The following is a 24,007-nucleotide window of genomic DNA, read 5'->3' as shown; positions in this document are numbered from 1 at the left end:
AATTACTACTAATTATGGTTTGCAGCCATTCAGATGGGGAGAAAGCAGGGCTCAAGAAGGAAGTGACTTCTACTACAAGCACACGCTGCTCCGCATTTATGCGGTTGAGAAGATTAAAACTTTCTACCCCCCACCTACGCACTATTATGTGCTGCAGAACTTCCCCCTTCGTGCCCCACAGCAGGACGCTGCACTGAAGAAAGAAGTCATGAAAAAAAAACCAAAAAACAAACAAAAAAACCCAATATCTGAAGCTTTCACAGAGACTGAATGTATTTCCATTAATATTTCTGACCTCTTCCCATCGTGGATTTCTTTCAGTACAGTTTGATCTACAATGAACCTCGAAACAACATCCAGCTTTGTACACCTGCTGCCATCACCCACCCTTGCCCAGCTGCCCTGCTGGCAGTGTGTGTGTGTGAACAGGTGAGTGATGGACTCTTCACTTCACCAAGGACACCCCAGCTCAGACCTACTGGCCTCCTTCCACAAACGCCCTCACAAAACACCTCCTCAGCTCTGCAGAACTACAACCAACGTATCTTAGAAACGACCTCCTGGCCATCCATCCCCTGGGCCCTGCCTCATTTGGCTTTGTCTGCTTCCCACAAACCTGCATTTCATGGGATAGGAAACACTACTTTTTAGTGCCATTGACAGTTACAATTATCATTTAGGAAGTCAGGGAACACATCAGTGCTGGTAGCACCACAGACTTGCATCAGCTCAGGGAAGTAGAACAGGCTGACTTTTCTTGTTTTTAGGCTGAAGTGCACGGTGTTTGAACCCGGAGCAGGAGCTGCCTGCCCCCCCAGGTCGTGCTCTGCCTTGCACCAGCTCCCAGCACACCCGCTAGCACGACGACGACGCTCACAAGGAGACTAACGGAGCCGAGCGCTTGTGCTTCGTCTCTCACCGCTGGGCTCAATGTCCCACGTGCACCACTTTTGTAACTCATAAGAAATTCATCCCCCGGCCGCTCGCGGACGCTCGGTCAACCTGCCGGGCTCGGGGCAGCCACCGCCCGCAGGTGCCAACTGCGGCACCGCGACGCCCCTCGAGTCCCGTGCCGCGGTCCGGGCTCCTGCCCAAGGCCGACCCCGCGGGGGGACGGCAGCGCCTCGGGGACTCCCGAGCGGCCGCAGGCAGCGCCCGGCCCCGGCAGCGGGGCCCCGTCGGGGCGAGGCTGCTCCTCACCAACCTTCGATCGGCTTCAGGTAGTCGTAGTCGAAGAGAATAGAGAAATCAAACTCCTCCTGCGGGCTGCCGTCCCGGGCCGGGCCGGGGCCGGGGCAGTGCCCGGGGGTCCCGTCCTGCGGGTCGGGCTCCGCAGTTTGCGCAGCGGCGCTCATCGCGGCCACCCCCGGCGGGCAGCGGCGGGGCGGGAGGCTCGATCGGAGCTGGCCTGCTGCTACAGGAGCACGAAGGGCGATGGGAACCGGAGCTATCCTTCCAAGTGCAAGTGGAGAGGAGTCAGGGGAAAAAAAAACGGGGAGAGAAAATAGGCAGAAAACAAACAAACAAAAATAATAAGGTCTTCCAGGGATCGCTGAGGCCGGATCCGCTGCCCCGACGGCGGTCGCACGCGAGGGGGATCGGGAGTCGAACGGTAGCAGCTTCCTGCTCCCGAGCAGCCACCTGCAGCCCGGAGCCGCCCCCGGGGAGGAGGAGCCCTGCCCTGCCCGGCCCGTACCGGCCCCAGCCCCGGGGAAAGGGTGGCTGCTGCGAGAGGATGCTAGAGGAGCGGGGGAAGTGAAACGGGAAAGGGAAGCGCAGGGTTGTGGGGGTTTTCGATGGGCTCGCACAGTGCTGGCAGTAGCGGTGGTGTGGGGCACCTCGGGAAGTCCCACTGAACTCCCACGGGGTGAACCACCCTCTGCACCGTTGCTCTACGCTGAGCACTGCCTCGTGTTCCACTCACAGCCTCCCCCACTCCAGCCATCAGTTCACGCTGGTGGAGCCTGCAGCAGCTCCAGGAGCCCAGGTGCTGCCCTTGCCTTCTCCAGGTGCTTTGTGTCCCATGCCATGTGCTCCCTCATCTCTCTGCAAGGCACCAGCAGGCACATCTCCTGCTCTCACAGGTCAACCTCTCTTAACTGGGACACCCATAGAAACACGAAGCTCACCCTGCACAAGGCCTCTGTTCTTTCCCTGCCCTGCTCACAAAAAGTATTTCACCAACCAGTTACCCCTACATTCCCCACTGACCACACTGCCAGCACTGCCAGCCATCCTGCTGCCCCTTGGCCGCCTCCACCACATTGCCTCATTCATCTGCACTTTCTGCAGCCGTTGCCCCACGTGCTGGCTCCGCCTGCCTGCAGCCCCCTGCCCTCCAACAGCTGCTGCCACCAGTGGTGTCTTCACCTGGAGATCCTAAATTTGTGTGATTGCAGCACCTGTGGTCAGAGGACTTTCTTCCCTTGCTTACCTGGCTGTATGGTCCCCTTCACTGGTGTGCACATTGCTGTCATTGGGTCTGTAGGTTTGAGAAATGCTCTCAGTCTGGGCAGAGTAGAAGGGCAAAGGCAGATGGACTGAGATCATTAGAAAAGTGTATTAATATTTACTTCAACCTGTTTGTATTTGCTAAGCCTGTTAGCAGGACAACATCAACTGCATTACAAATCTGACCCCAAGCTGCTGGCTAAGCTCACCAAAAGCCTTTTACATGGTGCACATCAGCCAGGATCTCAGCACAGAGTCGTAGAATGCATCAATAGCATGTAGGTTTGTAACCTGTCCCCTTTATCAGTAATATGGCAGCCAAGGAATGACCTCCTCACCACACTGTTTTTCTCCATCCTCTGGTTCAGAGCACCAGAACTGGGCTTTTCCTGCTATTTAAAACCAGTTCCTCCACTGAGCTGCAGGGCTCAGCAAACCTCGTGCCAGCAGCTCTGGGATGTGTTAGGGGCACCTATTGGTGACTGCAAACACTGCACGAGGCTCTCTGTTGCAAGGGCACAGCTGTGGGAAATCAGGCCTTAGTGACATTAATTCTTTACTTGAATGTGGTTAGGGATAGGGGAAGCAACCTTCCAGAGGGGCAGGTGATCCCACAGACCTGCTGTGCTGCAGTTTATACTGGGACCTCTACAGGAGGAGACAGTTAGCTGGAAATAGCAAGGAACCCTACTGGTATATTCTGTCTACACATGTGCCACTGGAGCGTGATTTAGAGAGAAGCCATTATTCCCCATTCACAGCCAGCAGACTAGTGAGGGATGTCACTGCAATCAGTGCCGTATTTTAACTCAGCAGAGACTAAAAGAGAGTTGGTTTTTGTTTTTCTCATGAATGTATAATGTACCCAGTAATACAACTGCGTTCTCACATCACGCTGTCTGAACCTCCCGCACAGCAGCCAGGATCAGCAAGGAGTGGGGTTCTGCACGGTCAGCGTGCAGCTGTATGTACACATATGTGTGTGTGTGTATGTGTGTGTGTGTGTGTGTGTGTGTAAGCAGTGTGCAAAGCCCAGGGCTGTGTGCATCTCCTGCGCCGTGTGCGGCTCCTCCCGCCCGCGTGGCTCCCTGCCTGCAGCGGGGACTGCCGGCGCTCTGCTGAAAAGGATCCAGTGTCTCTCTGCGGTTGAGCTGGAGACCACAGTTAAAGTCTACCTCATCTGCTGCAGCGATTCCTAACGCTACACGAGGCACTCGCGCTCTGGAGTTCCTTACTGTCTGCTTCGGCCAGGAATGGGCTGCGCTGCCGCCGGGTGCAGCCAGGGAAGCCTGCGCAGCCGGTGATTAGCGGTCACGGCTACTGGGACCCAGAGCTGGGCCCCCCCAGAAAGCTGCAGCTGGGGCTGAGCTCCTGCCCTCAGGAACGTGCGCAGGGAGCGGCCCCGCAGGGAGCGTGGGCTGCTGAGTCTGAGGGCTCCACTCGTTCCCCAGTGTTTAAATTTGAAGAACAAAATATATTAAATTGGCGTATTTATTTATCTGTTCTGAAATGATGCTTACCATTTGCTGGAGCGTTAACCTTTTATCATTGGCTGTTCTATGTGAAATTTGTTAGAAAAACCAAATATACTTGCTGATCTTGGCTTAGCTCTAAAGGGAGCTGTCAGCCTTCCAGCTCACAACACATGGAGCACGAGTGGATAACATCATTTATATTAGCCACAAAAGGAAAAGACACAAACGATAACATTGGCCTTTCAAATTAAGATATGGATGACTGGCAGAGAGCATGGGGAAATGACCCCATCTTCTGCTCAGTCTCGATCCTTTATCCTATGTTGCCTGGCTCGTCTGCAACCCATTAAGAATGTACAGTTTCGAAGTTATCCTCAGCTACTCCTAGAATTAGTAATACTCAACAAATGGAAAATGTACCTTTTGCTTTCCAAGAGGACCATGTCATGCGAAATAGCTTCGCTGCTAATTCATCGAATCGTAAATTCTGACACTGGCGAGGAATTGGGGTGACAAGACAGCAGTGAGGGAAGTGTTGGAGAAATGCAGGGATTAGCTCAGTTTGTAGGAGTCGGCTCTTCTGCCCAGCAGACAACATGACAGATGTCAGGGAGCTGCAGCCACCGGGCACATCGCCGTGTGGCTTCCCCTGTGTGCACAGGGCACGTGAGGACATCGGTCATATGGGAGTAACAGCTCCCACAGGCTTCCAGTGTGCAGGGGTGTGAGTTGCAGTGCTGCACCCCATGGGCTGTGCTGGAACCTACCAACGTACCGTTAGAACAGAAGTGTTCTAAATCCACAAAGTGCAGATCTGGCCTAAATGGAAATGCACAAAACCAGCCATCAGTGGGTGCAAGCAGCTGCAGTGTGCAGCTTGAGTGACAGCTGCAGCTTCTGGAGAACTCTGAGGACTGAGTTTAACTTAAACCCCAAACATGTTCTTAAGCCAACAGTTAGAAAAGGGTGTTTGAGCTGCTACAGCTACAAGACTTACAGATACTTAGCCATTAATAATTTACAGTGAAGAAAAGGCAGGAAAACTACAATGCTGAAGCAAACTGTGGGCTCTTCCGCTCAATATGTGCACTCAGAAAAGGCATCCAGCCACTCCAAATCAGAGGAAAAACCCAAACAATGTGACAAATGCTTCCTAATGCTTGTTATCCATTAAGACTGGAGAGAAAGGCTAGAATGCAGCATGAAGGGACTGGAAATACTACTTGCTTTCCCTAACTCTGTTTTTTCCACATGAGAAACACTTCCTCCCCATAAAGCTCCTCCATTTTTTGCTCCCTTCAGTGCTCTCACAAGCAGTGCAGCCCCCAACCCCCCTTTCCCCCCTCCCGAGCTCCTGATGCCCACAGCAGAGCTCTGGGACACAGCAGCAGCTCCTGGTTTTCTATAACACTGCTCTCATGAGCCAGAAAGGTGTTTCAAGGAGTTAAGCAAAATCTGTCCTTGGCAGCAGTAACAAAAATTGCAGCCACGTATACTTGCAGCAGCCTCCGCACAGAGCATAACTGGAAATACACTGTGTTGCCATTTCAGGGAACTGGAGAATGGAAGCACTCCTTTTCCACATAGTTGGATGAGAGTTTGCCCTTGGCAGCACTTTGCCTTAATAAACTTCAGAAGTATGTGACTGCTGCACTACCTGGGTACTTGGGGACGAGGAATCCAAAAACAGAGCTAAGAATACATTTAGTGTAATACAAACTACGATTTAAAAAGTGCTTAACGTAATTCTCAATGCTTAAATCTGCCGCAGATCCAGTAAACTGCTTCCGAGTTCCAGTTTCTCCTTACAGCGTCCCACTGTGTTCCCTGCACCGTAGAGCGGGTGGTTGGATGAGGTTCCGAGTTGAAAGAAGATGCAGACACCCTTCTCAGAGTGTGCTGACTGCTGATGGTCGGGAGGACCACACGACACGTAACCAGGTCTGTACGACTGCAGCACACTCCTATTAAACAGCGCTAAAGAACAAGAGCCGGAGAAGGGTATATTCAAAATGCTGCACTTCAGCAGCTGAAACCCAGAGAAAATACAAATCCGTGCTGTCTTAAAAACCAAAGAGTCCTGACGGTCCATGTGGCAAACATCAGAAATTTAGCAGGCAACCAGGACTTGCACGTGGACTTTATCCAAGCGCTTTCAAATGAGCTCAGACTGCAGTGGATGAGCTGCTCAGCCTGAAGTGCGGGGAGCGCTGGGAGAGAAAAAGGAACGGGAGGCGGCGGAAGGGGGGAAATATTCCGGCACTTCTGTAAGGGACGCACTTGCACAGACAACCATTCAATTTTGGGGTCAGGTTGAGTCAGAGATATTACCCCCCAATTTCAGGCTCAAAGCGGTTTGGCAAGAAAGGACGATGGAAAAATTGCTCATATCTCCACGTTCCCATTAAGTTCTGAAGTCTGCTGTGCAAACCAAAGGAATGCGCGTATCATAGTTTAAAAAAATAGATTAAGCCAGTAGTGGAAAAGAAGCTCTGGGATATTATTATCCTTGGCCGCTTCCAAAAAATGAATGATGAAACATTTCAGTTAGAATATCTATTGGAATGTTATAAAAGAGTGCTCCAATTATGTCAGTGTCCCATCTGTGAATGCGATTTCTGCCCCGTAAGAGAGACTCGGAGGTGATTCACTGGCTGTGAGCTGCTGTAACCGTCTCGCCACGCGTGTTGGCACACGGGAAGGGGCTGCCTGGAGAGGCAGAGCAGGAGGAATGTGGGAAAACGGGATGACAGAGGGACTCGGTCACCTGATGCAAACCTCTGCTGTGTCCCCGTCCTGCTGACATTTGCAGAAGCTCAGGGGAGCACAGCCAGAGAAGCACCATCCTTTTGCAAACAGCCACGTACAGCCTTCGTTCCCCACTCCGAGCCAGCTCTCATTGTAAAATGGGGCTAGAGCCCAGAATTATTAACACTTTCTTACACACCCAACATTAATGAAACTCCTGCACTGTTTTGTGGATGCAGGAATCCTCCCGGACCCAGAGCCTGATCCTGAAAGTGCCACGTGCTATTTATTCCCAGCATTTTTAAGCCGCTGTATCTTAACGGACGGGTTGTGAGCAGAACTGACACAACAGAGAGCTGCTGTCACACTCCACTCCCATTGCCGCCGTGCCACTGACAGAAGCAGGAATTTTGCCTAAGGGAGAAATAGGTGCCCGTGCCCAGGAGTGCAACCCAGAGCACCTCGGGGCTGTGCCGTGTGGCTGCGCTGCTGGAGCGGCTGCTGGGCGCTCAGATATTGGATCTGGAAAAAAACACGGTGCTTTTTGTTTCAGTCTGTGACTGTAGGGCACTGCGGAGTGGAACTGCTGGGGAAAGTGCCTGCACAATAATGGGAGAAAGAGCAGCAGCTGCTGCCAGAGCGCTGCCTTGTGCTGAGGTACATGGCTTCCCTATGGCAGGTGAGAGCATGACCTTACTTAGGAGAAAAAGTCTCCCGTCTTTCACCTTCCTCCTCTTTTGCAGCAGAATAAGTTCTCCGGGTTGTTGTGAGAGTGACTAAGAGCAGCTGAGGTGCTCAGGATAGAGGGAGTTGTGGCCGGAGAAAACCGAGGACCCAGGAGACAAAGCGATGGCCTGATCCTAAGGCGGTGCAAAGCCCGTCAGCGCCTTTCCATTGGCTCTACCGAGTTCTCGGATGATCCCTTTCGGGTGCGTGTATTAATGAGTGTATTTTGGCAGGTGTCTGGGAAGCTTCCTAAGGCAGGAAAAAAAGGAAATCGCTTCTACTACGAGTCCTACCAGCACAGCCCCGTGGCAGCGGCCGCGTCCCTCCCTCGCATCCCCGACCCCGCACGGGGCGCAGCGGGCACAGACGGCGGCGGAGCGGGACAGAATCGAAAATGGAACGAGTCGGCGGAAAAGCGCTTCCATCCTCCACCTCCTGCCCCCTAGCGCAGCTTCGCTACCAAAATAGCGACTCACCTGCGCTCCCCTCCCCGCCCGGCCCTCGGGGCGCGGTGCCGAGCGGGCAGGGGGCTGCAGGGCCGGGGGAGCAGCCGGCGCCTCCCGTTGGGATCGCCGGCTCCGTACGAGCGCCGGGCTGCGGGCGGCGGGGGCTTTTCCCAGCGCGGAGCGTCCTGCGCCCGGCTCCGCTGCCGGGAGCTCCGAGCACGGCTGTGCCCGCACACTCGCTCCCCGACGGCCGCAGCCCCCGCACGGCCCCGCGCTCCTCTCCGCGTCCCCACGTTCGGCCGCTCCCGGCACCGCGCCCACACCCTGTGCCCGCAGCTGCACTCGCCGCTGCAGGCGAAGCCGGAGCGTGTCGCGCTGCCCCCCGGCCTCCGACCCGCCAGGAGATGGGGGGATCTCGGCGGAAGCGGCTCGGGAACCGAGCGGACCCCGGCGCCGGCGCTGACAGCGGCGCAGACTCCTCCTCTCGCCGCGCTTAACTCTTCCTTCCACCGGCACCGAGACGCCGCGGCGAGGGCGGAGAAGCGGAGCGCGTCCCCCCGTGAATCTCCGGAGCCCTCGAGCCGACTCGCCCCGAGCGGGGGCCGCTCCCGGGGAGCTCCGAGCCCGCGTCCCCCCGCATCCCCCGACCGCAGCGCTGCCCGGAGCCGCCCGTCCGAGCGCAGCGCCGCCTCCGCCCGACGGCGGACCCGGGGAAGCCGCCTGCGGAGCCCTGAGATCCAGCCCCGGGCAGGGGGCGGAAGGGTTAAGCGGCCCGGAGGTTTGACAGCGAGCCTCCTCGGGTGATGGCTTGGAAGAGGAGAGCCTCCCTGGCTGAGGTTTAAAGGAGGCTTTTCCAGACAGCTTTGTATCGCCTTCAAACCGAACCCAAACCCCGGCCGGTCCCCGAGGGACCCTCCTGCCACGACCCCCCTCCCTGCCCGCTCGTCCGCGCTGCCCGAGGCAGAACGAAGCGCCGGGGCCGCGGGGTGAGCGGCGCAGTGCTGGGAAGGGGAAAGGCACAGGGACGTACACACAGCTCACAGACACAGCGAGACCCTACCTTGATCCATAGACCTCATGATGTGGTGGTAATGAAGCAGCCTGCAGGCAGTTTCTCTCTGCATTGGGAACTTAAATTAAAAAAAAAAAAAAAAAAAAAAAAAAAAAGTATCAGTATTAAAAAAAAAAAAAGAAAAAAGTCTTCTTTAAACCATGATCGACCAGTGCTGCCCAGACACAGGGAACCCCTCCTGCTCTGTAAGCGTTTGGAGGTGCTAAGAGGGATCCGAACTGGGCTGAGCTTGTTCCTGAAGTGAAGTCAGTTCTCTGCTCTGAGATGAGGGTTACTAGAGAGGGAAAGGCCACTTCCTTCCCCGCTCCGAGTGTTTATAGTCTTTGAATGCTGTAAAATAACGGGATTCCCTCACTGTTTCCTCCTGTTTATCCCAGTGCCATGGAAACCCCTGGATCGCCTCCATCTCCCAAACCGAGGGCTTTCCTGCAAACTTCACACTCAGGAATCCATGACGTCTCCCAGCTCCGGGCCAAGGCAGCTCTGCGGCTTTCTCAGTCTGCAGCACAAGCACTTAATTGTTGAGCAGAAAGCTAGAGAGCGAGAAAGAAAGAAATATGGATGATGTTAAAAATCCCAGTGTGTGCTTTTTAAACAAAACTCGCAGGCACTGCAAAGCCTTTCAAAGCAACGGGGCTTCTGTGCAGAAGTTTTCCTTCTTCCCAGCAGAGACGAGCTCAGGCTGCTGCTGCTTTTACCTTTGAATAAATCATTGAGAGAACTCGAGTCCCAAGCTTATATTGAAGTCTTTTAAATTTGCCAGCACCCTATTAATACCCATCTCATTACTGGCACAGGCTTTGGCTTCTAATTACTGCTGCTTCAAGTCTTTATACAGAAGACGAACAGAAAAGAGAAAAAAAAATAGGGGCTAATTTGTTTGGTGGTGTTTCACAGACCTCTCTGCTTCTATTTTTGGATTCATTTAGAAGAGAGAGGAGCGACCCCACAGCTTTCCATTGATACACGTGGAGCTCAGCAAGAAAGAAATAGCCAAGGAAGCCTCTGAAACCAAGACAACGCGGGTGTGTTTACACGTACTATGTATAAACAGGAAAATAAAGCAAAAGAAAACAGGAAAATAAAGTCAAAGATGTCTCGAGCCATGTGCTGCCTACAACACAGAGTTTTCATTGCCACGTTAACGAGCATCTGCCTCTTGGTTCGGTGCCGGTGCGGTGCCTGCGTGCGCCTGGGTTCGCGTGTGTCCCTCCCCAGAAGCGATCGTGAGCTCCCGAACCGACAGCACCGCTCAGCCCCGCCGAGCCGCGCTGGGAGCCGGGGTGGCTGCTGGGGTCAGCTGGAGCCCTGGGCAGCAGCGGGGAGTGAGTCACTGCAGCGGGACTTGGCCGGCGCTGCGCAGAGGGCTGGCTGGCACCCGTACGCCGTTTCCATTTTTCACTCTCTGAGTCCCAAAATCGACTCGAAGGAGGTATCACAATCAAACTTTCTGCTTCTCTAGTTTGTTGTCTTGCAGGCTAGCAACTGCAGGCAGGCCAGGGAAACTCAGCGCACCTCACTTTCCTAGCCTTTGTCATTTTTGGACGTGCAGGGGCGGAAATACTTTCTCCAGCTCCGCACCCTGTAAATGCAGTGTGCTGCTACTGAGCCCCGAGGGTGCTGGGGAGCGCTGTCCCACAGTGCATTCACCCCACGGGGCTGAGCATCCCTCCTGCACACACACCTGGGGGCTCCCAGGGAAACCCTGCAGAGGATGAGCTCTATTGCCCCACTGCTCTCTGAGCAGCAGTATCGTTTGCAACTCTCCCCTTTGGGCTGCATCGTGGAAATTTCCCTTCACAGCTCACCCTGCACAACAAAGGCACTGCTGAGCACAGGGTACATGAGGAGGCATTGGAGGAAGGAGCAGCCAGCAGGGCAGCACCACAAGACTGCCCCTGCACCTACAGGATTTGCCCTTTCTCAGCTCTGAGCATTGCTGGCACTGTGTGTGATGATGCACCACTGGAGCAATGGGTGTGGGTGCTCTCCTCCAGGATGGAGGCGGTCCTACTGCACCCAGCAACACTGCTCTTTTTCAGAGCCCACAGGTTTCACCCCTAGAGCCAACTTTGCACACTCTCCAAGACAGTTCCAGACCAGATCCCCATTTGCATCACTTGAAGCAAAGTCAGAGCCATTCATTTTCTATTTCCAAATATTAAGGGGCATCTGACAGTACTGCCCTGCTTGGATAGGAGTGCAGCATAGTTCTGCAGTGTTCACCCACATGCTCCTCTCTGTAGCACTGCCTGCTCACCCCGGCCCCTCTCACTGGGGTCACATCAGCAGCTGAGGAGGATCTGAGGGGCTTCAGGCAGAGCACAGCCCTGCAGCAGAGGTGAGGGGGAACGGGGCACCACAGCAGAGCAGGGAGGTGGGGGGAAAGCCCAGGGGGCCCTGCCAAAGGGTATCCCAGAGTGAGCGGAGAATGGGCGACCCCAATGGAAAGCTTCACCTCATCCCACGCTGAGCTATAATCGGGGGAGCAGTCACGGCTCAGCAGTTATGGCACACAGGTTGGCTTCCCTAGTCTGGACCGTTTAAAAATACAATGTCTTTCTTTTAATAGCTCGGTTTGATCGGCTCCCGCTAGTTCACATGACAGGGTTTTCCTAAAATATCTTCTTCCACCAAGTTTTTTCCAACTTAAAAATGCTGAATCCTGCTACCCAAATTAAACTCAGCTCGAAGCGAAAAAAAATAAATAAAGAACGAAGTGAAAGAGGGCTGGCGGCTCCTCCGGACTGCGAGCATTCCCCAAACCAGCATATGACACAACTGTCAGATTTCCAAGTCTTTTGGAGAGTTCAGCGAGAGAATCCTGTCCTCCACTGGCTGCAGCTTCCCCGCTGAGTTAAACTTTCCTGACGGAACCTTTCTCCATCTGGCTCTGCTCGCAGCGCGTTGTGAGCGGCCGCGGAGGAGAAGGGGGATATAGTTCAAGTCTTATATAACTGTGCAGGCTGGATGCGGGGGCAGAGACTTTCCCTAGAAACGAGAAATTTTTATATATATATAGTTATTTTTAGCTTCCTTTTCAAAGGAAGGCCAAATACCTCCGACTTTCCTTTGCTTTCTTATTTTGGTATCACTAAGGGATTTTATTTTTGGAGGTAAGGAGCTATTAATAGCTAATATTTATAACTATTTATTCCCTCTTTAGGAGAATACTTCCTCTTCCTTTCAGGGGCATATTCTGGACCACATCCCTACCCCCCAGTGGCAGCCCCACTGCATGCACATCACCCTGAGATTTGCCACCAGGACCCTCAGTTTTGGGGGATGGAGATGGGGAGGAGGGGGGGGGGGGGTGGACACATCTCTCCCAGCCTTGGCCCACAGGTTGGTTTGGAAACTGCTGCAGCCCCTGTGTGCTGGGCACACAGCCGAGGAGCTGAGCAAGGAGCTGAGCAAGGAGCTCCCTGCCTGGCATGGAGAGCTGCAGTGCCAGGCAGGGCCGGCAGCCGGCCGGGGAGCAGCATGTTGGGTGCCAGGCCAGCCACCCCCCAAACCCCCCAGCATCACTCCCCGCTGGGAGCCACGCGGCCTGCCTGGCTCTGTGCCGTTAATTAGCAATAAAAACCGAATCGCTTGTTTAAAAAAAAATTCACATGCTCTCCAGGAGATAAGACATCAAGGCTTCCTGAGGATGTGCTCGCGGGCCATCGGGGCAGCTGCCCAGAGAGTTTATCATAATAGACTTCATGGAGACATCTCTGTTTTCCACTTGCAAAGGTATTTCAGGCTCACAACAACAGCACTTTGGACAAAAGCTGATGGCCCTTCCAAGGTAAATACAGTCCTCCCCATCACGTACAGCACACACCGGGCGATGTGCTGCGGGCACAGCCCCACATGGCCGCCAGAGTCAGGCACCCGCTGTGCCCTCACCACAGTGAGCACAGGCTGAGCCACCCAGCAGCACAGCACAGCCTGCCTGCTGCACACTGGCATCTCTCTCCATTTCTGTAACAGCCCCAGAGCACCGTGACTCCAGCAAGCGTGTAACCAACCAAAGCCTGTTCTGACAATGCACTTGTCTGAATAAAGTATTCGCGCACTTAATTAAGTTGCAAGCGGAGTGTCTGATCTGGTAATGATCTCCACGTGGCTCAGGAAGGCTCACAGCTCTCACAGGCTGCAATCAGAGCCACTCGGATTGTCCTCATCTGAACGTTTTCTCCACAAGAAAAATAGCTTTTCATCTGCAATGAAAACCGCTCAATCTTTTATTCTACGACATCCAATAAACTGGAAGGCTATTTCTGGAGTCACAGTGACTGTGTTTCCTAAGAACTGGCCTTCAGCGAAAGGATTCTGCTTGTGAATATTAAAACTAACTTTTGGAAGTAAGAAGTGATTTTCATTTTTGCCCCTCAACAAAGGCAGCTTCAGCAAACAAAACCACAAATAAGAAAGATGGTGAAGAAAGTGTAGAGAACATTCTTTCTCTTCCCCCTCCCCTCAAAAATTTCCTGTAAAGGAAAAAATAAATGTCTTTCTCCTCACTCACAGAACAATAGGGCCCCACTCTCACTGCCTTTACTCAGGCAGCTCTTGAATTAGTGTCCTCTTAAGGGACGTGAGGATGTAATTATTGCAGCTGACCCCATACAGTCCCATCCTGGGCTGCACTCTTCTCTTTTACCCATCACACATCTGACTCCTGTAGTACTCAGGATTCCAGACAGAGCAAAACATATTTGCAAAGCAGACGCACAACGGTACAACACCATGTGTATGGCAGTGCCCACCATCACCACATCAGGCTGCAAGCAAAATTACTACCAGATCTGCACCTGCAGCTGCACCAAAACCCATTCTGAACACAGGCATCCCACAATCACTGCAGACCCCAGCCCCAGCTCTGCATGCTGGATCTAGAATGAGGGGTTTAAGGGCATGTGTTGAGGGAAAGGGGAGGTGCAGGTGGAGCAAGAGCTGTGCGAGCAGCACCCAGACACAACAGCTCAAAGATAAGAGCAATGGATGGATTTACTGTGCTGCAAATGGCTCTAGATCTTCTCCACAACCGACGATCTCCTGGTGCACTCAATTAGCAAACTTGTACAGCGACGGATGTTTATGCACCATGATTTATGCTCCTATCCAAACATCAAACATTGTTCTCAGGGAACACTTAAGCCTTCCACATTGGCACTGCCTTACAAACCACTATCAGTGATGAGGGTAGCAGCTCCGAGGCCCTCTGCAAGCAAGCGTGTAGGATAAAATTGAACTTCCTTTTAAAAGCAGGAGTAACCAAGCAATTAAGAGCCCGGGATGAGACCATAAAGATACTGGTTTCATGCCAAAGTCTTTTTCTCTTTAAGATTATAAAGCCACCGGGTGTTCTTTGTTTTTGTCTTCCAAGTTTTGAAGGTGAGATTGAGAGGAATGAGAGAGCTGAAAGGAGCGATTACACACTGCAGTAATTGGGAGGGACATTAGTCACGTCTGGGAGTTAGAGGGGTGCTTCTCTGTGCAGGGAAAGGCAGCAAACAACACATGTCCATTTACCTGTTTCTCTCAGTGCTTGGGCTGCCGGAGCTGTGGTCACCAGCTGCATTCTGACATCTGGAACAGCACACCTTGAACCCTGCCACGCTGCTACCTGGGAAGTTCCCTTTGCTGGCCAAATCAGGATAAGAAATGGTTCTTAACGTCCTGCCCTGTACAGTGAACACAGTGCACAGAGGAGCAGAGAGATCCCATCCCAGGGTGCTGGGGCAGCAGCTGTAAATAAGTGGTGTTAGTTACATTAAGATAGAGGTTGGTTTATTAATAACAACAACAAGCTAATCCAGTGAGGCACCTGCACAGTGGGTTTGGGATGGAAACACTGATGTGGTCATTTACTATATCCTATGATAGCTAAACTAAACAATGATAATGAAGAAAGGCTATGCAGGTGGTTCTGCGCCTTCAGTACCACTGCCAGGGTTGGGAATCTGATATTGCATCCCAAGCACAATTTACGACTCATTACTGGAGCTCTGGCCACACCCGGCAGCTAATCTAGAATTTCACACGTTTAATGAACTTCATACTTGAAATATGTGGTCTGTAAAATCTGATTTACACCGTTGTTAAAGCGGTTGGTGTTTGAAAGAAAGTGTATTTTTAAGTGTGTATTTGTGCACAAAGATTTTTTTTTCCTAAAAACCCCAACCCCAGGCATTAATTTACCCCAAAGCATATAAAACGTTCCCTACAGCGTAATTTCTAGCGCAATATTTCTTTCAGCACCTCAGATTTACTCCCTAAGTTCCTTCAGGAGCAACTGCATTCAGTTACAGAAAGGAGCAGAAAGCACTTGCAATGTCACTGTAGGTACTTGGGGCAGTAAGTCAGCCTGACAGTCGGCTCGTGATGGAGTCCAGGGCTGTAATTAGTGCTTACCTGTAACCATCATAAAAATGCTGCGCTCAGTCAGGTCCTGCCTCAGCCGTACAAGAGGTACCTCGCAATCCCGGTTCATTCGAGTGTGTTAGCTTTTTATTGGATGTTAACACCTGATATTTCCTTCAGGCTCTGGTTTTACTGAAGGCTTTGCCACATTATGTTCTTCCAAGGCAGAATGAGAACAGGAGCTGAAATAAAGGGGAGGGAGATCACATAAATCACCGCCCGCACGCATCCTTGTGGGGAAAGATCCCAAAAGACACAGAGGCTGCTGAAGGAAATAGCTGTCACTCAGATACGAAATACAAGACGTTTCTTTCTGTTGAAGACTATTTATGGTGAGCAGCGCACCTGTAAAAATTAGTTCCACACTTCAGTAACAAGGAGCTGCAAGAATTAGGCTGGGACTCCAACAAAAGCCACCAGGACCCCTGGAGGTGCGGAGCAGCGCAGCCCCAGCACAGCACAACACAGCACAGCCTGCACGCTTCTCTCTGAGTTCAGAAGGATTTTCTCCCCTGAGGCCTCAGCACTGCAAATAGCAATTTTACTTTACAAATTTATTTCCTGGATCATTTCTCCTTGTGTATAGGAAAGATCAGATGTCAAAATGCAATCACAGCAGGAGGCTCGATGCTGCCTAGGAGCAGAAGTGGGCAGCTTTGAATGAAACTTCTGGCCGGGGAACAGCTGCCCTATCGATTCTGGGACAAATTTCAATCTAAAATGCAAACTGTCACACTGGGTTTGTTATCTGGATCCAGCTACAAGGCAGCAATGCATTCAGAATTCTGACAAACAAATAAAAGGCGTCTGAAGTCTAGAAAGAGGCACATCTGGAGAAGGAAAATAGCTGGGCTCTGATAACATCTAACCCAGGTCTTTCTGAAACGTCTTCGTTTTACAGCCCATCTGTCAGAGTGGAGAAGGTCCCGACTCCTGTTCCATACTGCATCGCTGATAAACGCTTCCCTGGAGTTGTTCATTTGTGACCATGGTAGCACGGGGTCCTACACAAAACTGGTCTTCACCTCTGGGGATTTTATGTACCTTGGACACAGGCAAACAGAGATGAGGGAAAAACAGTGTTAGTTTCCAGCTCACACTTCAGCGGAAAAATTGCTTGCCCGAGTTTAATTTTATTCACCTTCGCCTTAAAATCACTTCTCTGTTTGTCACTGGGCTTGAATTGCTGCAGTGTAGAATGAATCCAAGATGGCCTATTAAGTATTTGAAGTTATATTAACAAACACCGGGATGCGACTGTTCCAAAAATTAAGGGAAGGACTGCATGTGCAGCCCAAGTGGTTTGTGATGCCTGGGGTGCTCTGCAGGGCTGGAGGGCGGTGAGCACAGCTGGGTTTCCCTGGGCTCACTGAGCACAAGAGCAGCTCCAAGAGCACAGCTCTCCTTGCTGGCTCATGCTAAGGAAGCCTTGGCAAGAGAGCAGTTAAAGCGCTGGCTGCTCTTCACTAGGGCTCTGAAGCTCCACAGCTCATGGCTGCTGGATGTTAAATGTAAGAACAGGATGGAGCCTAACAGAGACATGGCTGGAGAGAGCTGTAGATGCTTCCAGCACCACCTCCATGGTGAAAGTGGGTCCCACCTCAGTGGACACCTGCTGGCAGCAGCACCTCCATCACTGCAACTCTGCTCTCTTCCCAGAGGTCAGATCCTGCAGAGTGAGACAGAAGGGAATAAGATGTGATGAGAGAAATGAGCTCTGGCTCCCAGCTCCCAGCCAGCCACGGCTGCAGGGGGAGTGGGCTAATGTGCTGCCCAGCCCAGCAGGCACAGCACAGCAAGGTACCGAGGAGCACAGGGACACCATCTGACAGAGGTAACACTGGTCCTCATAAAGGGGAATCCTGCATCCCCTACCATGGGCTCAGCACCAGCTGTGTTTCTATTCATGGCATTGCTGCTGCTGGGACAGTTAACGTGCTCCGTCAGCACCATCCTGCAGCACTTTATCTAATAGCCACACTAAGCCTCATTTTAAAAATCTGTAGCAATTAGCATCACTTTTTGACAAGTCACATGTTACTGAAACCCACCACTGTACAGAATGAATCAGAAGTGACATGTCTTAAAAATGCAAGAGCCAGCACAGGACAGATCCGTGTCCAACAGCAGAGAAATGTAACGCCTACAGCAGAGCCGCAGCACAGCTCGTTTGGAGCAGATGTGCAACACATGGGTAAACGTCCCGTGTGGTGAAACGAGGAGTGCAGAGCAGCCCCATCCCACGTGCCCAGCAAGGTGTGTGCTGCAGGAGCACCTCGGGATGGGGAGCAGGAACACGCAGCACCATCAATCCACCTCTCTTCGTGCTCTTAATTTATATTGCGAGTAATTCGACTTTTGCCCTTGTAAACAAGTTTCTGGATATGGTTAAGCTACTCAGAGCGTACATTAAAATAAAATCTGGTTCACATAAAAGGACAAATGAGAATGACTATTACCCCCATCCTTAATGCGCTAAATTCTTTTGCACAGATTGTTCTTGTTACTACTTCTTTCTGTGAGAGAATCTGAACAGCACACAATATTCCTCCTTACGTGCACAACTCCAGCAGGCCCAGAGAAGGAGGCTTTAAAGTGGGAACGCAATGATTTGAAAGTCCTTTTGTGTAACCCGCTCAGTCAGTAACAGGTCCTGCGCCACAAAGGGAGAAAGAGCAGAGAGGGAAGGACGGGACGTTCTTCTGAAGGCCAGGTCCTGCAAGGCTGTCACCATCCGAACCTTTAGCTACAAGAAGCAGAAACTCAGAGATTCAGTGTGACCCAGAGAACCCCCAGCCCAGAGCTTTAGGGCAAGGAAATGTTTGCAGCCCCAGAAAGCTGCAGCACCCAGCAGGCATTAGGCTGATACATTGGTGCAGGCTCAATTTCAAGATGGAGAAACACAGCAAAATACAACCAATGGTCTGTGTTTTATCAAAACTCCACACAACAGAACAGTGTTTTGTTTTGCTTTGAAGCCTTCAATCACACTGCTGATTTAAAAGCAGCCATTGGGATACTCTGTGGAATAAGTATCTTCGCTCTGAGATTAAGGTGGGGAAGAAGTCTGACAATCAAAACCAGATTTACACTCCATGCTCCAATGTGGGTGTTGGGTAGGGCCCAGGGAACCCCCTCTGCCTGCCCCCATTTCCCAGCTGCAAGACAGGAAGAGCAGCATTACCTTCCTTGCACATAGTTGTCACGGCAGTGATACTGAATGCCACGCCAATGCAGCGGAGATGCAGAGTGGATGAACAGCTGTCATTACTCGAGACATCAGGAGGACAAGAGAGCACACGGACACGCTTTTCTTCTCTACAAATGGTTGAAGGTAATGTTCTTTGGGTTCTCATACCACACACGAGGCTCAGGGCCACACTTTGGTACCCAATTACCAGCCAGCACCTTTTTTTTTCCCTCCTCGTCTCTTTAAAAGAAAAAAGACACAAGCATATAATAATACAACCACAATCTGAAAAATAAGGCCTCTGGCATCCTTTGGTGAAGCTCAGGCTGAAAACTTATCCCAGGATGCGTGATCTTCCAAAAATCTGCCAACCCCTGCAGTGTTCAAACTGCTGGTTCGACCACAGCCAGATGAAGAATGAAATTAAACCCCATGGAAATCTTTGACATTTCTGCTATTATGCAACATTTGGGTGAAAAAAAAAATGGAGAATTTCTCCTTCCCTTTCCAGAGTGAGTTGAGAAAAACTATTTCTAACTCTTTCAACTTACACATTTCACCATTAAAAGAAACCGTCCATAAATTAAAAGAACCACCAGGGCTTATGTAACCCATTTGGGGTGGGAAATTGGGAACACTTGGGAGAGAAATCTGTTCCTGTAATTTCTGGAGCCCTCAACATTCATCTGACGTGCATGAACATCACAGAAATTGCTGACTTAATATCTGCATTAACACTGTACACAACGGGTTAACGCTGGGAGAGGGTGCGATGCTGGCATCCATGTCCTATAGAATCTAAAGGGAGCTTTTTCCTATGGATGTAATTGTCCACGGGACAGCTTTTAATTCCTGTTCTAATTAACCAGTCTCTCAAGTTACCGATTTACTTTATCTGTTTCTGCTATGAAAGCTGTCTTCCTTCTTGCTTGAAAAGATGCTTACCGCCCTTGGATGGATCACACCCAGCCCGACTCGGTGCATCACACCCGGCATATATGGATGAAGTACAGAAGTTGCATAAAATTTATTTTTCCACCTTGTTTTACAACATTCCCTTTTAAGTTCTTACACATCTGCAACGTACAACTCCACAGAACAATAAATAATTGGCATTCATATTTCTCTTGACCAGAGAGTATATTTACACGTTGTTTAACTAGATGACAAGTACAAAACATTGGCATCACAGTAAATACCATTTTGACACCAGAATCCATCTCCCCCGTTAAAAATTAAATTAACATTTAACTTTTAACAAATTTTAACAATTAGAAATGTTCTCAAAGGCATAGAAGTACACATATTGTAGTAGGCAGTAATGATGGACCATATTGGCAAAGCTGTAGAACCCAGGATTTCATGCAAATCAAAGGGTGTATGAACTCTGAAGTAACCAATAATAAATACAAAATAAATGAGCCTACCCAGCTCATTCTGGAGACCCCAGCAGGCCCTGAGATGGCCCTCACTGCACAGCCAAAGAGATGCACCAACCCCACCTGAACAGCTGTGTGCAATAACACCCGACCACAAGCTGCATGCAGTACAGCTCAGCTGCCCCGGGCTGAGCACTGCTCCTGCAAACAAAGGATTTACGATGCATCTCATGATGCAGCAGCTCACTTTAAAAGATAAAGCCAGGAGACAAGCTCTAGGGATTCACACGTGTAACTCACCACAGCTCCCTGATCAATCCTGCCCAACCACAGCAGAAATCCCTTCCAGAGGGCAAAGGAGTTTGTCACAACATTTAATTGTGATCGTGCAGCAGACCACAGACACACAACGCTCTCAGTGCTGCTCAGTCAGATCCAGCCACAGCTGCAGCTCTCAGCATGTAGCTCTCAACACTGAGGACACCAGGGATGCCACTCATCACTCAGCCCAGTTCTGATAAGGCTGTGCTCAGATTTAAGCTGCTGCTGTTGAATAAAGAATGCTGCAACTGAATTGCAGTATGAGCTGATCTGAACAAGTGTTCACAAGGATAAACCTGGGGCAAACCATGGGAAACACATGTGAGAGAAAAGGGAAAAAAATGAAGAAGGATGCAATACACCTGGAGTTACTGCTGTGATGTAAGACCAGAACAGTGTGTGTCACAAAACCTGCACTCTGCCAAGCACAGCAGGCAGCGGAGCAGGAGCACACTGCAGCACTGCCGTCCCACAGCAGCACTTGGGGCGCAGTCCCAAAGCTCACACATTGCACAAGCTGCTGCAGTACACAAACCAGAACAACAGAAAGGGGAGGGGAAAGAACTCTGACTGAATCTGCACACAAGGTACTGCTCACAAGAGGAAAACAATGCTTTGCTCCCAAGAAGCACGAGTTATGATCACACTGGATGAAAAAGAATAACTAAAATTTCCAACAGAGAGCGCATTTATTCACGTGTAGGGTAAGCAGGAACATATTTATTACACTCTGCTTTTAAAAAGATGTTTCAATAACTTAATTAACTGCAGACATAAAGTGCAAAAGCTGACAAACACAACAGTCCCTCCTCTCTCCTGCTGTTCCTTCGATGGCAGTTTGAATTTTCTGGTTGCTTTAAAAAAAGCAGAGTCAAACCAGAGAGAAATTCCTTGCTGGATTTACAACCTTGTGCACAGGAGCACCACCTCCACCTCAGCACAGCCACAGACTGCTCCACTGCCACCAAACGGGCCTTCAGCACTCAGGTTATGATTGAATAAATGTTACTGAAATCACTGGTCACTCCCGTCCTCGGTGCAAGCCAATATTTTGCAAATATGGTCCACTCAGTGTAAACTGTACTGACTTTGGGAAACAGTGAATTCGACCACAGACACAACTCAAATATTTACAGGCGGTAGCACAGCACTGCTGTCCCCGTGGGACGTTCACACACACAGGGATGGGGATCCTACACAGATGCGTATCACGATGCATCTTCTAAAGGATGATGGGGACTTTTTAGTGGCAAGAAGCTGCCAAAAGAATCTGGATTCTTGTATTTGAATCTACTTAAACCAGATATTGACGGGAACTCAGAACAGCTGCAGGTCTGACACTGTTTGGGAATCACAGCAAGTCGCAATGAAGATAATGTGAAGCACCTTTTGGCACATGGCATCATTCACAACATGCTGCTGGCCCAACTGTTCCAAGACAGGGCTGCACAGACACTGCTTTTCATCCTTGGAGACAAACCGCTGAGCGGTACAGGACTTACAGCACCTTTCCCAGTGCAAACATGTGTCAGGGGGGTGGAAATGCACACTATGATACTATCACTGTTTTTAGGAAAAATTTGGAAGAGAAGAAAGGCAACATTTTGAAAACACGCCTTTCTGATCTCAGGGGGGTTTTCCCCACGTGAAATAACAACAAGGCCATATGGAATGCTGCTTCCAAACCCCCAGGCCACACAGATTATCATTTCTGCTCTAACTCCTTCGGACGTGCTTCCTTTCTCTTTGATACTTCTCCATAACTGAGAACAAGGAATGCTGCCCAGGTCACCCAAAGCATTCCTCGGAGCAATCAGCACACTATCCACAGCAATCTTAAACTTGAGAATCCGAGACGTACCGCTGTGGATCCGCACAGACTCCAGCTCTCCTTTTGAAACAACGCTCCCATTTTCCACTGCTTTTCACACCAGAGCTTTTCATGCCGCTTGCGACAGCGGCTGTGGCAATGGCAGCAGAAGCTGGCAGCCCATGAAAGGCGCCCTGCGTGGCACAGAGACGAGCAGGAGCGTCTGCTCCGTGCAGTGCCCGGCCTGGACGGGCTGCCCCGATCCCCGGGGTGTGCAGGCACACAGCTCTGCTGCTCCTGCAGCGGCGCCAGGCAGTGCCAGCCACCACCGTGGTTTCTGTGATGTGGGAACCAGACAGAAAGCAACTAATTTATCACAGACTGAACGGCCATTAGATGAGGATGGCTGCCACTACACGAGCTCAGCCACGATTGATGCACAGCCCCGACAGCAAAAAGTTCCTGTAACTGCCATCCTCCCGAGCTGTCTGTGCACATGCAACTGTCCTCACTGTCTTACAATGGGGGCTGAATCTCATTTCAAAAGCAAAGCTCACCAGATTAAAATACGTATATATTTTGCTCTGCATACAAGCCCAATGCCTTTGCCCAGATCCTGCTCCTGCCTCTGATTCAAGTTTGGTTTTTAGAGTGAAGCACCTGGAAGGTTCTCAAAAACTGCCTTCTGTAGGGACTTTGTCACGAACAGCACCCACCCAGGAGTGCCACGGCTTATTGCAGCCCATCTTCACTGTTCCGCCCTAACAGGAAACAGACTCGGTATAGCTGTGAGGAGCAGCAGCTCTGTGACCTTTCCTTCAGTCTCCAAGGATTCAAGACAGTCTGCCACACTGTCTGCAGAACAGCAAAAGTCTCTTCTCACGTTGTCAACACGTTTCAAGTCTGATCAACTGCAATTTTATTTTCCAAAGGAAATTTGCTTTAGTTTAGATAATTCTCTCCTATACAAATAAATATACAGTAAAGCTATTATGTCACCAGCTCCTTTTAACAGGAAGCACAAAAGCTAAACAAATCTCCATTTCTTCATTTTGGATTACATTTCTCTGCAGTTATTGATGGCTGGATACCACCAGAATCACTAGGGTGAGCACTGCTGGGAGATTCTCAAGTGTGTGTAGATCGGAGCCCCACTATGGGAACAGCATGCCATAAATCAGGGATCTGCTGTCAGCACAACAGCGCATCACTGACATAAAGGGATTTCCAAGATGTAAAAGGAACGTACCTACTCGAACCGAAAAGATGAATAGTACAAAACTACACAACACATAGCAAGGAACACCACGGATACTTAAAAAAGTAAATTAAAAACCGTCAAATATCAGTTTTGAGGTCAGTTAGCAGCTTTTGGATGCTTTTAACCACACGTGGGAAACCAATCATCACCGCAGCTGCATGCATTTGACCCCAGTTAAGTTGAACTAAAGTGACAAAAAGCGGCTGAACTAACAAGTGCCTGCACTCTCCAAAGAGCCCCCTTGTACCGGTCAGTTTCCATTCATGCTAGTTGTGAAGTCTGTTTCAGTGAAGCAGCATGTAATAGAGATTACCACATGATCCTTATGCAAATATCAGACGCATTTGTTACAGTAACAACTACATGATTCTGTCTCTCAGCCCTGTGCTGCATTTGTCCTTGGCGCGCAAGGAAAGCAGCCCTAGGACGTGAGCTTCGAATAGCTTGGAGGAGAAAACCTTCGCCTCAGGTACTTCAGGACGTAGAGGGGCAGACAGCTCACCAGAGTGATGACAGTCACCTTCCACAAGAACGACAGAGTAGCAATGAAGTAAACATCTGTAAAAAGAGAAAGACAACAAAAGAGAAACACGCTCAGGGAAGAGGTACAGAGAGGTGATGCAGTCTGATGGTGCTTCTCAAACAGCCTCACCTCCCCCACACACAGAATTGCCCCTGGTACCTCACTTCTCTGCCTGTGTCACAAATGCCTGA

The 24,007-nt window shown here is 50.6% G+C and overlaps 2 protein-coding genes and 1 long non-coding RNA gene across 9 annotated transcripts in view; 1 reads left to right on the top strand and 2 right to left on the bottom strand.

The window, feature by feature from the left end:
• Positions 1 to 9,166, bottom strand: part of NFATC2 (nuclear factor of activated T cells 2) — a 77,615-nt gene extending 68,449 nt beyond the window's left edge. Inside the window, exon 1 of one of the 6 annotated variants that reach the window (XM_085519843.1) lies at positions 8,907 to 9,166. Coding sequence is in view for 3 of the 6 variants with exons in the window: in XM_085519841.1 (XP_085375967.1) it covers positions 1,205 to 1,355 (151 nt within the window). In the remaining 3 variants the exon portion in view is untranslated. Of the gene's footprint in view, positions 1 to 1,204; positions 1,818 to 8,906 lie in introns of those variants that run through there. The other 5 variants (XM_085519842.1, XM_085519841.1, XM_085519845.1 and 2 more) reach the window with 5 other exon arrangements.
• Positions 7,418 to 10,004, top strand: LOC146757864 (uncharacterized). The gene is made up of 2 exons (XR_014935845.1): positions 7,418 to 7,603; positions 9,296 to 10,004. It is a non-coding gene; the product is annotated as an uncharacterized LOC146757864 (long non-coding RNA).
• Positions 10,005 to 19,525: 9,521 nt separating this feature from the next.
• Positions 19,526 to 24,007, bottom strand: part of ATP9A (ATPase phospholipid transporting 9A) — a 47,408-nt gene continuing 42,926 nt past the window's right edge. For both annotated transcript variants that reach the window (XM_015882050.3, XM_085519833.1), the window contains exon 28: positions 19,526 to 23,851. In XM_015882050.3, coding sequence (XP_015737536.1) covers positions 23,715 to 23,851 — 137 coding nt within the window. In that variant the 3' untranslated portion in view covers positions 19,526 to 23,714. The remainder of the gene's footprint in view (positions 23,852 to 24,007) is intronic.

This window comes from Coturnix japonica, chromosome 19, assembly GCF_054131305.1.
Source record: "Coturnix japonica strain WE chromosome 19, WE-NBRP24, whole genome shotgun sequence".
Taxonomy (NCBI): Eukaryota; Metazoa; Chordata; class Aves; order Galliformes; family Phasianidae; genus Coturnix; species Coturnix japonica.
This window is presented reverse-complemented; position numbering and strand designations above follow the sequence as displayed.